At 40.3% G+C, this 12,658-nt stretch overlaps 1 protein-coding gene across 1 annotated transcript in view; it reads right to left on the bottom strand.

Moving 5' to 3' along the window:
- The window catches only part of FAM83B (family with sequence similarity 83 member B), a 103,054-nt gene that overhangs the window by 78,954 nt on the left and 11,442 nt on the right, over positions 1 to 12,658 (bottom strand). Inside the window, exon 2 of the mRNA XM_018039254.1 lies at positions 1,785 to 2,296. Within this exon, the coding sequence (XP_017894743.1) occupies positions 1,785 to 2,228 (444 nt within the window). The 5' untranslated portion in view covers positions 2,229 to 2,296. The remainder of the gene's footprint in view (positions 1 to 1,784; positions 2,297 to 12,658) is intronic.

The raw sequence follows: 12,658 nt of genomic DNA, 5'->3' as shown, positions 1-12,658 counted from the left end.
GAAATATCAACAACCTCAGACATGCAGATCATACCACTCTAATGGCAGAAAGTGAAGAGAAAAGAGCCTCTTGATGAGGGTGAAAAGAGGAAATTGCAAAGCTGGCTTGAAACTCAACATTCAAAAAACTAAGATCATGGCATCTGGTCCCATCACTTCATGACAAATAGATGGGGAAATAATGGAAACAGTGGCAGATTTTATTTTCTTGGGCTCCAAAATCACTGTGGACAATGTCTTCAGCCATGAAATTAAGTCACTTGTTCCTCAGAAGAAAAGCTATGACAAACCTAGACAGCATGTTAAAAAGCAGAGACATCACTTTGTCAATAAAGGTCCGTCTAGTCAAAGCTATGGTTTTTCCAGTGGTCATGAATGATGTGAGAGCTGGACCACGAAGAAGCCTGAGCACCAAAAAATGATGCTTTCAAATTGCAGTGCAGGAGAAGACTCGAGAGTCCTTTGGACTGCAAGGAGACCAAACCAGTCAGTCCTAAAGGAAATGAACCCTGAATATTCATTAGAATGACGGCAGCCGAAGCTCCAATATTTTGCCACCTAAAGCAAAGAGCCAAGTCATTGGAAAAGACCATGAAGCTGGGAAAGACTGAAGCTAAGAGAAGTGGGCAACAGAAGATGAGACGGTGGGAAGGCATCATTGACTCAATGGACACGAGTTTGAGCAAGCTCCAGGAGATAGTGAAGGACAGGGAAGCCTGGTGTGCTGCAGTTCATGCAGTTGCAAAGAGTCAGACAGCACTGAACAACTGAACAACAACAAAATGTTTTATTTACCAAAATAAACTATATCCAGAGCAAGAATTAGGGCTCTGTGTGCTTATGAACAAGGAAAATTTTCCAAGATTTACTAACCACATATTTCCTTTCAGAGATTAAGGAAAAGTTAAATGATTTAGATTATGAATGCATCAAATCATCCCATTTCCAGTCCATACAGCTTAGATATCATGCATGAAGGTCTCTCAGATGTATGAACATGGTGAAGAGCAGGAAATCTCCACCTGCAGCAGGGACGCAACACCTGATCTCAGAAACTTGCAGCATGTGAGAAGTACAGCCTGCCTATATATTCGTATGTATATTTCCCGAAAGTAACACGCATGGTCTATACACGTACAGATTCTTATTAACGTATGTATCTGTTATACCATGTGTCCCAGCCCCTGGGTCACGGGCTGCTACCAGTCTGAGGTCTGTTAGGAACTGGGCTGCACAGCAGGGGGTGCGTGGAGGGTGAACACGTGAGTCTTTGTCTATCTCTCCAGTCGCTCCACATCGCTCACTTTACAGTCTGAGCTCTGGCCTCGTCTCAGATCAGGAGTGGCATTAGTTCTCAGACGAGCATGAACCCTGCTGTGAACTACTGGGACCTAGATGGCTCATTCCTTATGAGAATCTGATGCCTGGTGATCTGAGGCAGTGATGCTAGCACTGGAGAGCAGCTGCTACTGTCTCCCGTCACCCCCAGATGGGACCGGCCAGTCGCAGGAAGACAAGCTCAGGGCTCCTCCTGATTCTGCATTATGATGAGTGGCACGATTATTTCATTATATATGACAATGTAAGAATTACAGAAAAAAAAGTGCACAATAAATGTAATGCACTGAAATCATCCCCAAACCATTCCTCCCGCCCCCTCTATCCTGGCCCGTGGAAAAACTGTCTTGCACAAAACTGGTTCCTGATGCCAAATTGGTTGGAGACAGCTGTATTGATACTATTTCCCACGTTTCAAATCTTTCATCTAGAGATAGAAATATTACCTTTCTTGCTTCTTTGATCATCTTCCGAATGGTTTCCTTAATCGTAAGCAGTTGTGCTCTTGGTGGATGAAAGAGGAGCTCAATGTGCGTCCCCCCTAAGAGTCCAGGCATTACATACGGCCAGCCTAAGTCAAGATTTGGGGCTTCCACGTCGGACTCCACAGGCCAGTAAGTCCCTGAAGATGATGCATCATCGCAGGAATTATCAGGACCATGTGCTGTGCTTTGTGCAACTTTTTGAACATTGTTCAAAATGTAATTAATTTCTTCCTCAGCTAGAAAGTCTGACACTCGTTCCTTGGCAAGAAATTCTTCGTATGCATCTAACCCATGTTCAATCAGCGTGTCCACAGCCACTCGGTACCATTCCTTATAGTGAGGTTCAATGTAATTGTCTGATTTACACTCGTCATTCAAGGAGGAAAGCATTGATGAGGACTCCATGCTTGCAAATCTTTGACAAGGGCACTTTCAAATGTCCATTCAGGAAGGAAAGAGAGGTATCTGGATGCCTAAAAAGAAGAAAATCAAAATCAGAATTTGGAAATCAAATGTCTTAAAATCCTTGCCAACTGTTATTTCTACATTTATTTATTTTTACTACCAGCTCAACATGACATACATTTTCTATTCAAAGTGGCATTAATAATACCACAGTTCACAAAATCCCAGTAATTATTATGGTATTATTCATATAATACCATAATCCAAATAAGTTAAACTGATTTCCTTTTACAGATTCCTAGTTGATAAATCCCTTCCCAAGATACCTCTAACTTTAATTTCTCATCTAAGGAAATATACCTTCCTCCTCTGACATTCTGAAAGCCCATCCTTCTTAAGTTTAATCTGGGATTACACACGGTATGATTAGAATCAGAATAAAACCAACGCCTGGTCAGCCATTTATATAAATCTTTCCCAAGTACCTGTTAAGCATATATCCTGATGAAATATAAAAAGCTCAAAACACTTGCCTTCCAGGGATGTATAAATAAGATGAAGAGGTGAACTATACATACAAAGCTGTTTGTTACCACTTTGAACAAAGACATATACTGCTAAGGGCCAAAACAAGTACTGTGTGTAGTCAACACTTTCAGAATAAAAGCAAGTCAAGATCAATATGAAATAGAAGAGATGCATTATGGATAGCCTAGAGAGGAGGTGGGCTTCAGCTGAACCTGGGACGATGAGTAAAAATATGATCAGATGTCAAGAAGGAATATTTTCATCCCACACAAAAACGTAAAACATAAGCAAAAGCACAGAACAGGTGTGAGCTTGGTACATTCAGAGATGGTTTAAAAAGAAAAAAAAAGACAGCTTGGTCTGCTGGAAATCAGGATGCTTGTGTTAGTGGCAGGAGATAGAGGGGGGTAGACCAAATGGAGCCAGGTGTGGAGGCCCACGGGAGATTGTTGTGATTCAGCAAAACTTGTGCCCAAGACAATTAGTCTGGCAGTATCAGGGGAGTAGAGGAGGGATAAGGAGCTGAGAGAGCCCTTCTCTTTTCAAACACCCAGTGAGGACGTGACGAGAATATTCAAGCCATGGTGCAAAGCACAAACTTGAACTCTGATGGCTTGACGGCATACAGGTGATAAAGAAATTCAGGGCATTAAAAAGACAATTCAGATTTCTCTTAGGAAGGAAAATCTGCCTACCCAGGCCCACGCACCACCCCTCACAATGCCCACAAAATGCTATTCATTCCCTCACTCTGTGTCAGATACCGGACTGGACCTTGTGTCCGTCCAATTGGGACTTCCGATTTGAAGGCTTTTGAAGTCACAAGCTCCACTGTGTGGATGCAGACAAAGAGCAACTCTACGATGTGCTACAAGCACTCCAGGGCTTTTCTGACTAAAAAACGTCTTCGTCAGTGGCCCTGCCGTAGTCGCCAGTTTTCTACTTCACTCAGCCTTACCGAAAAGCTAATCTGGAAGCCATTACCATTTATTAACTCCTCACCTGAAGATCCGTAACAAGAGTCACTAACCATAGACAGAAGTCATGGAGGAATGGACAATAAACAGGGCCATAGTTCTGCAGATCCAGTGTACAGTAAGCCAGACTGAGGAGTGAGCGGGGCTCAGGGTACCTCACTTTACTATTTTATGTACATAGATGGAGACAAGCCGGCCTCCATCCCTAGGCTTGGAGGTTTTACAGAGAAAATCTAGTAGTAATGAAACCTAAAGATTAAATCTGACATAAGAAAAGAAGAGGACACGTTGCTTTCAGTCTCCTGGAGGATCCTCAGCTTGAGCCATAACTTGACCAAAGCCAAGGCAACTGGAACTGTCCCTGGGTCCCGGGACCATCATCATCTATGCAACAGGGCATCGGAGTTCTGAGCAACACAGTCTTCCTGTCTCCTATGGAATTATGGTGCAGTTTTGGGGTAACATGCCCTCACTCCTCCATGAGCTGGAGGAACAAGGACTAAGCTGTCTGCTAGTCTGATAGATAAGCTATAAAGAAGTAAAATTTGATGATTTTATTACCTCATTACATCCAACTTAATGCATTGACATGTACCAGGATTTTAAGAAGGAAACTTTCATAAATGTCTCAGTCTTATATAGGTGCCCAGGGGTTCTCAATAGGAGAGATTTGACGCCACCCCCACTCTAAGCACGAGCAATGTCTGGAGATGTTCTTAATGATAAGGATGTGTGGGGAGGTGTGTTACTACCACGCGGTGTGTAGGGACCAGGGATGCTGTGAAGTCCATGTCAACGCACAGAACAGCTGCCCACAGTAAGGAATTATCTGGTCCAAAATGCAAATGGTGCCAAGGTTGAGAAATCTTCATCAAGTTGCTCACTTCCTGTGCATAGTATTAAACTACTAAATAGTGACCTTTGCAGTGTTCATTACAGATCTCTTTTGCACATTAACACTCATTTATTAACAAAGAAATAAGGTTTTTATTTGTTTGACAGAATGAATTAATCTGATCAAACTTTAGTTTCCTAAGGTTTAGTGAAGTGCAGTTTTCATTTGATAATTCCAGTCCATGAAGGGACAAACATCCAGTGATGACAGGAAGTCACACAGATCATCTGTAATTATTAAAACCAGTGGGCAACTGATGACTGTTCATAACAGTCCCAGGCCTCCTGAGCACTCATTTTTAAACTTTTAAAATTTAACTTTTGAATTCCTAAAACATGTGATGCTACCTGCCTATTCCATCTGGAAATCAACATGCATAAAGTGCTTTAAAAAAAACTGGATGCTTGGGGCTGGTGCACTGAGACGACCCAGAGGGATGGTACAGGGAGGGAGGAGGGAGGGGGGTTCAGGATGGGGAACACATGTATACCTGTGGCGGATTCATGTAGATGTATGGCAAAGCCAATACAATATTGTAAAGTAATTAACCTCCAATGAAAACAAATAAATTTATAGTTTAAAAAAATATACTCAATTCATTTCGGAGCTTTACCTATGCAAATATATACACTGCGAATATTTTTGAAAACTTCATTCTTGAACTATGCGTAAGCTGAGAAATCACAGAGATCAGAGGGATTATGAAAGTAAAATAAAACTAGGAGGACACATAGGAAGAATTAATTATGAAGGTAAAACCAATTGGAAGTGGGAATAAAAGTGAAACCCTATAGGACTAATCAAGAGCAAAACCAGATACGATGCAGAAAAAACACACCACAGGAAAACTACAACAGCCGTAAGTACTGAAGTTGAGATATGATGTATAAGAGCCAAGATAAGAAATAAATACACTTGATTTGTCCTGCTGGAGAGAAGCTATCCTTCCACCATTGTCTAGAGATCTACTCATTTATTGCAAGAGCTGTTTACAGGGGGGTATTATAAAATATGAACCATCTACATAAATGTTAATGGGAGAGAGCAAAGCAATGGCTCCTACATAAAGAGCTACTGCGGTAAGATAGCACCTGTATTTAATTATAGACTCAATAGAGCACTTTAAGAGTTCAGATGTTAAATATTTGAAGGGTTATATTTGAGGACAAAATGAATTGGGTATGCCTTTAAACATAGAAAAATTTAGCATCATTTAATTAACAACCATTAAAAACTCTTAGAAAGTACATTCTTTTCACATACTATTTCATGTATATTCTTTTCACAGGATAGAGTTAATGAGAAAAGAAAAATAAAATCTCTCCATGATATAAAAGCTGAGGAGACTGTTTGGCTCATCTATTATTTGACTCAGTCCAGAAAAAGAGACTTGCAAAACACATGATTCAAATCCAGACCCCCAAACCACCACATACTGCATTTGCTATCAAACTTTAGGGTCATTGTAGGAAGCATAAATTCCAAAAATGAAATCTGTAAATACAAATTCTATAAACAAGGTATAAAAGAATAGATTTCAATGTGTGGGCCACTCTAAAATACGGTTTGGACATTTCAATTATAAAACTAAATATACGACTAACACAAGGCAACAGCCTCACTGCCTAGGGTTGATCCTGAGAAATGGAAACTTACCTTCACACAAAGATTTGTACACAAATGATTACAGCAGTCTTATTTATAACAGCCCCAAGCTGGCAACCACTCAAACATCTTTTGCAGTTGAGTATTTTACAAACTGTGGTACCCTCACATCTTGGAGTATTCATCAGCTATACAGTGAACTAACTTCTGATGCCTGATCAACCTCTATGAACCTCATGAAAGTATGCTGAGTTAAGAAGGCCAAACCCCGAAGACTACGATACAGACTTACAGTTCTGCAAGATATAACCGCTGCCTGAAAGGAGGGAAACTGCGTAAAAGATAACAACCAATTTCTCTGTATTATTTCCCTCAACTTCATGCGAATCTACAATTATCTTAAAACAAATTGTGCTCACTAGTAATTTCACCTGCCTTGAATAGAAAACAAAATAAAAATAACGTATAACTGGGAGGGTGAGAGCTTGTGTTCAGGGTTACACCACTAGGTTTAAAACTTTCTTCCCAAATCACAGTCAATTCCCTACATATGAACTTTTAAGTTATGAGCTTTCAAAGATGTGAATGTGTGTTCCAGCAACATTAGGGTGGGTGAAACTGCAGCTTGCCCTCTGATTGCGTTAGCTGGGTACCTGGGGTAACTTTGCTTGACTTATGAACAAATAGGATTTGCAAATGGCACTCTTGGAATGGAACTCATTTGTATGTAGGGTACTTACTGTGTTGCGAAGTTCACGGACAAGTGACCTGCACACACAAACCTCAGTCTGTGCCTGTTACCGAATGCAAGTTTGTGCTCCTGATCCACAGTGAGGTCAAACAAACTGAAACATCGGAGTTTGGAGGAAGGTATATTGCAGGGCTCTGAACAGACAATGTGTGGTTCCTGCTCAAAAACCCTGAACTCCCTGAAATGCTTCAGCAGAGCATTTTTAAGGGCAGGTGCGGCAGAAGCATTTCAAGGAATGTATCATCTGATGCACAAATCTCTGGTTAATGGTAAGGTACCAGCGTGGTGTCACAGGGGTTAACATTATCAGTCCTCAGGCTCCAATAGGTCTGGGGCTATATACTCCTGGTCATCAATTTCTTTCACTTGGTGGTGGCTTTTAGCATCTGAAAATCTTGGGAAAATACAAGATGCTGTTACGGTGGGGGTACTTCAGAGAGGTGCTCAAGCAGAAGATATGGGGAGGGGTCTGTCCCAGGAAGGCCCCATAGGTCCTGCTCAGCTACATGTTCATGACATTAAGTCAATCTAAGAAATAAATGAGGCAAATGCCTGTGAAGTATTATACTAGCATTCCTATTTTACATTTTAACATATTACAGTATAAAGATATAAAACATTTGGTCACAAGTCTTTTAGGATTCAAAAAAAGGCAGAATCTCTGTCATCCCATCAGCAGTGTTAACACTGTTTTGTCAACTGTAGTATTAAGCCAACAGCTAAACCTAGCCTCCATTGCTTACAGTTTCTGATCATAGAACGATCATTGGAAAGACTTCTGAAATAAGAGGTTGGTGGAAAAATGCTCCAAGGAGAAATTATAAGCTTCTTAAATAACAGATAGTCTGAGGTTATGATTAGCTCATGGGCAAGCGACTGGCCCCAAATCAGGATTTTGGCTGAAAGGAATCCCAGAGAGATAAGCATTGCCAATGACCCCAATGTCCTGTTACCAACTTCAGTCTTAGGCTGTTTCTATTCAACCAGTGCAGACGACACCACCCTTATGGCAGAAAGCAAAGAGGAACTAAAGAGCCTCTTGATGAAGGTGAAAGAGGAGCGTGAAAAAGCTGGCCAAAAGCTCAACATTCAAAAAATGAAGATCATGGCACCTGGTACCATCACTTCATGACAAATAGATGGGGAAACAATGGAAACAGTGACAGACTTTATTTTGGGGGGCTACAAAATCACTGCAGATGGTGATTGCAGTGATGAAATTACGAACCACGAAATTAAGAGACGTTTGCTCCTTGGAAGAAAAATCATGACAAACCTGGACAGTGTATTAAAAAGCAGAGAAATTACTTTGCTGACAGAGGTCCACATAGCCAAACCTATGGTTCTTCCAGTAGTCATGTATGGATGTGAGAGCTGGACCATAAAGAAAGCTGGGCAATGAAGAATTGATGCTTTTGAGCGGTGGTGTTGGGGAAGACTCTTGAGAGTCCCTTGGACTGCAAGGAGATCAAACCAGTCAATCCTAAAGGAAATCAATCTTGAATATTCATTGGAAGGACTGACGCTGAAGCTGAAACTCCAATACTTTGGCCACCTGATGTGAAGAGCTGCCTCATTAGAAAAGACCCAGATGCTGGGAAAGATTGAAGGCGGGAGGAGAAGGGGATGACAGAGGATGAAATAGTTGGATGGCACCAGTGATTCAATGGGCATGAGTTTGAGCAAGCTCCGGGAGATGGTGAAGGACCGGAAGCCTGGTGTGCTGCAGTCCATGGGATAGCAGAGATTCAGACACGACTGAGCAACTGAACAACAACAGTGCTGTCATGGATTCAACTGAGTCCTCCAAGAAAATGTGTTCAAGAATGTGATCTCATTTGGGAACAGCATATTCTCTGCAGACACAAGACATAGACAAATACATGGGATAACTCCAAGTGACTGAAGAGGCAGAGATCAGAATCCTAGAGATTACTGCCAACACCAGACCAAAGAGAAAGTCATGAACAGATTATCCCTTAGAGCTTCCAAGAAAACAGGGTCCCAAGGACACCAGACTATTAGCCTCTAGAACTATGAGAGAATAAACTGTATTGTTAGATGCCAAAATTTGTGGCGTTTTGTTACAGCAGCCCTAGAAAGCTAACATAAACACACATAGGATCATTTTTATTTGTAAATCTTAAAAATGTCAAATAAAGGAACTTAAAAAAATAAATTTACCCTTCACAAATGATTTCAATTGGTTTTTTAGTGTGCTATTATAAAACAAGTTTTCTGACATAACTTCAACGTTAGGCAAATTTCTTTAAGGGACATTTAATAGTCTTTCAAATATTGAGGGAAATGATACTTCAAATCACTCTTTTTAGAGCGGGCATTGACTCTATGATGTACATCAAAATGTTTGCTTATAGAAGATGAGAAAATGTTTTATAAAGGCTTGTTTCAGAACATCCTTGACTGATAAAATCGTAATCTACAGTGGACAACAGTTGAAAATAACTTAATTCTTCTTTCTTCAAATTTTTCAGTTCAGTTCAGTTCATTCGCTCAGTCATGTCCAACTCTTTGCAACCCCCTGGACTGCAGCACACCAGGCTTCTCCGTCCATCACCAACTCTGCCAAGATTATGCTTGACTTTGATTTTAAGAAATTTAAGATGACCATGAAAACATTAAAGAAGCTACTACTAAATTTAAAATTCACTATAATAATCTGCCAAGGGCAATCAAATACCTAATTGTGGCAACCCAACATACTAAGATTCTAAGCTGACTTCATAATAACACTTAGGACAAAATGGCCAATAGTGCAGGTCACAGGCTTCCACAGAGCAAGCCAAGGAATTCAAGCTCCTGTGGCACACACTGTGTGGGCGCAGACTTGCCCACAAGCGGATATGCCCATGAGGCATATGCAGTTAGTGTGGGTGCAAATGCCTCCATACGTGGTCAAGAGAATCATCCATCTTATCAAACTCATGAAAAGGACAAAACTAAGCAGCTGCAACTCATTCTATAAATCCTAATGAAAAGATCATTTGCTCACTATCTAATCATTTCTCAGTTTCCTTAATCTCTTTTAACTGGGGAATAGCATGGCGATCACTTGCACACCAAAATAATTCCAAGGTTTGTTTCTTATTGGCTGCTCTTCTATATACTGGTATCCCCAGTCTAAACTATAGTTCAAATGTAAGAACATAAAGACCATGACAATAAAACATAGTCATTTATTATATTTGGAAAGATTTATTGAGTAATTCCTGTAGAGAAATGTGTAGGAGAAAGAATAAACACTTTACTGAGAAAACATGTACTTAATAGTCAAACTGCAGAGAATTACTCTATGCATGGCTTAAAATGAAACAGAAATTAAAGCAAATTACTCTTGGACCAATATCTGACCTATTCCTAAATTGTGTTTTATTATGATATTAGTAGACCAAAAGATCCAAAGAATGGAACAAGGTAACCCTAATTGGTTGCATCTTGTGCCAAAAACGCTCCATCTCAGCCTGGTCCTGATCAATGTGTGTGACAATTATTTGTACCAATAAATAGAAAAACGTCGATACAGTTTACAGAACTGAACAATATATATGTTAGATGACAGACTCAATATTCAAAATGATCTTACATAGTAAGATAATAAATCAATTGATTAGGAGAAAACCCAATACAAAAAAATTTTAAAGTTTAAGTTTACATTAAAAACTAGTTCTATAAGCACAGGATGGAGGAGGGTAGGGGGAAGATTATGTCATGAAGAATATTTGAAAAATGGAATTGTTCATCCAAAGAGAACACAAAGAGAGACATATTAGGGTAATCTTTAATTACATGAAATAGGGAAGGAGAATGGTTTCAAAGGCAAACGACAAATCAGAGGTTGGTTCAGTGACCCAGAGTGCGAAAAATAGCCTAGGATTCGACTTGTGCTCTACCATGTACTTGTTTTTGGTTACTGTCATTTCGTGACTCCAAACCTCATGTTCCTGTACTGATGGCAAAGGGTTTCTATAAAAGCCTTACTATCTATCTGCTACAAATGGTGAGGCAGTCATATAGGATGGATTTTACTTAGTAATAAGTCTCCATTTTTTTTCTTATTTTTCTACCTGTGTACTCTCTTTCTGTATGTATTCAGGCAAAGGCCACATTTTTGGACAGAGTCTTATAACATGTCACAGGTTGGGTTCTGGGGGCACACCTTTTGCTTTAAAACTCTAAGACGACATTTATATTGCCTGCTGAAAAAATTTGGAATAGATACCCACAAACTCGTGAACTTTACTTGGAAGCATGGAGGTGGTTAAGAAAGCATGTTTCACTTAGGTGTGACAAAGACCTGCCTACTAAGTCCTGTCCTGGATTCTCCTGGGTCAGCCTCCACCATTCAGCTTCATTTTATTGAAGCTAAATAAACAACATTAAACACACCCATTTTCAAATGTAAAACGAAGAAAAAAGCCAAGACAGTCGGGTGTCTCTCACTTCTGCCGGGATGCCATATGGACAACAAGCAGGCTACCCAACTACTCAAGAGCAAAATTATATCTTAAGAAAATTCATCCAAAATCAAAAGGAAACACAGACATAAAAATTAGAGTGCTGGCAAAACCAGTACAGTATTGTAAAGTAAAATAAAGTTAAAAAAAAATGTAAAACCCATTAAAAAAAAATTTGAGTACTTGTCTTTGAGTGCTGGTGTTATGGGTGATTTCTTAAAACTCTTTACACCTTTCTATATTTGCCAAATATTTAGTAATGAATTGGGCTTTCCTTGCGGCTCAGTTGGTAAAGAATTCACCTGCAATGCAGGAAACGTGGGTTTGATCCCTGGGTTGGGAAGATCCCCTGGAGAAGGGAAAGGCTACCCACTCCAGTATTCTGGCCTGGAGAATTCCATGGACTGTATAGTCCATGGGGTCACAGAATTGGACATGACTGAGTGACTTTCACTTTTTTAACAACGAATATATGGGATTCCCTGGTGGCCCAGATGGTAAAGAATCTGCCTGCAATGCAGGAGACTGGGTTTGATACCTGGGTCAGGAAGATATCCTAGAGAAGGATATGGCTATCCACTCCAGTATTCTTGTTGGAGAATCCCATGGACAAAGGAGCCTGGTGGGCTACAATCCACTGGGTTGCAAAAAGTCAGACACAACTGAGCAACTAACACACTTTTATCAATGAATATATGTTGTTCACACTAGGGAAGAGGATGTTCCCACTGGGGAAAAAGAAAGTTGATAAAACAATTATTCCCACAGTTAATTTTAACTTTAGAAAATTCTCTTCTTTTACATTCATGTACTAAGTTGACTGTAATAGGTAATTCAAAACACTGCATATAAAACAGTCTAATAACTATTATAAAGCAACACATGAACAGGTACAAAACATGCAAAAAATAAAGCTACATTGTTACAGGGGCCATAAAGAAAACAAAATGAAAATAACTACATGTGGTTAATGAGGTCTTAAGTAGCTCAGGGAGACAGATGCCGCGTCATCCCCAACTCTCAGGGCGTCAGGACCAAGGCCAGGGCAAGGGGCAACCACAGCACTCCCAGCACCGAGCATCTTACGTGGTGCATCAAGTAAAGGCCTTGTTCTCTACCTCTTTCCTGAGGCTAGGAGCCTGTGAAGGAGGAGACTGTGTCTGTTTAGCACACTCATCAGTGATCAGGATGGACATAAC

The sequence above is a fragment of the Capra hircus genome, chromosome 23 (genome assembly GCF_001704415.2).
Source record: "Capra hircus breed San Clemente chromosome 23, ASM170441v1, whole genome shotgun sequence".
NCBI lineage: Eukaryota > Metazoa > Chordata > Mammalia > Artiodactyla > Bovidae > Capra > Capra hircus.
This window is presented reverse-complemented; position numbering and strand designations above follow the sequence as displayed.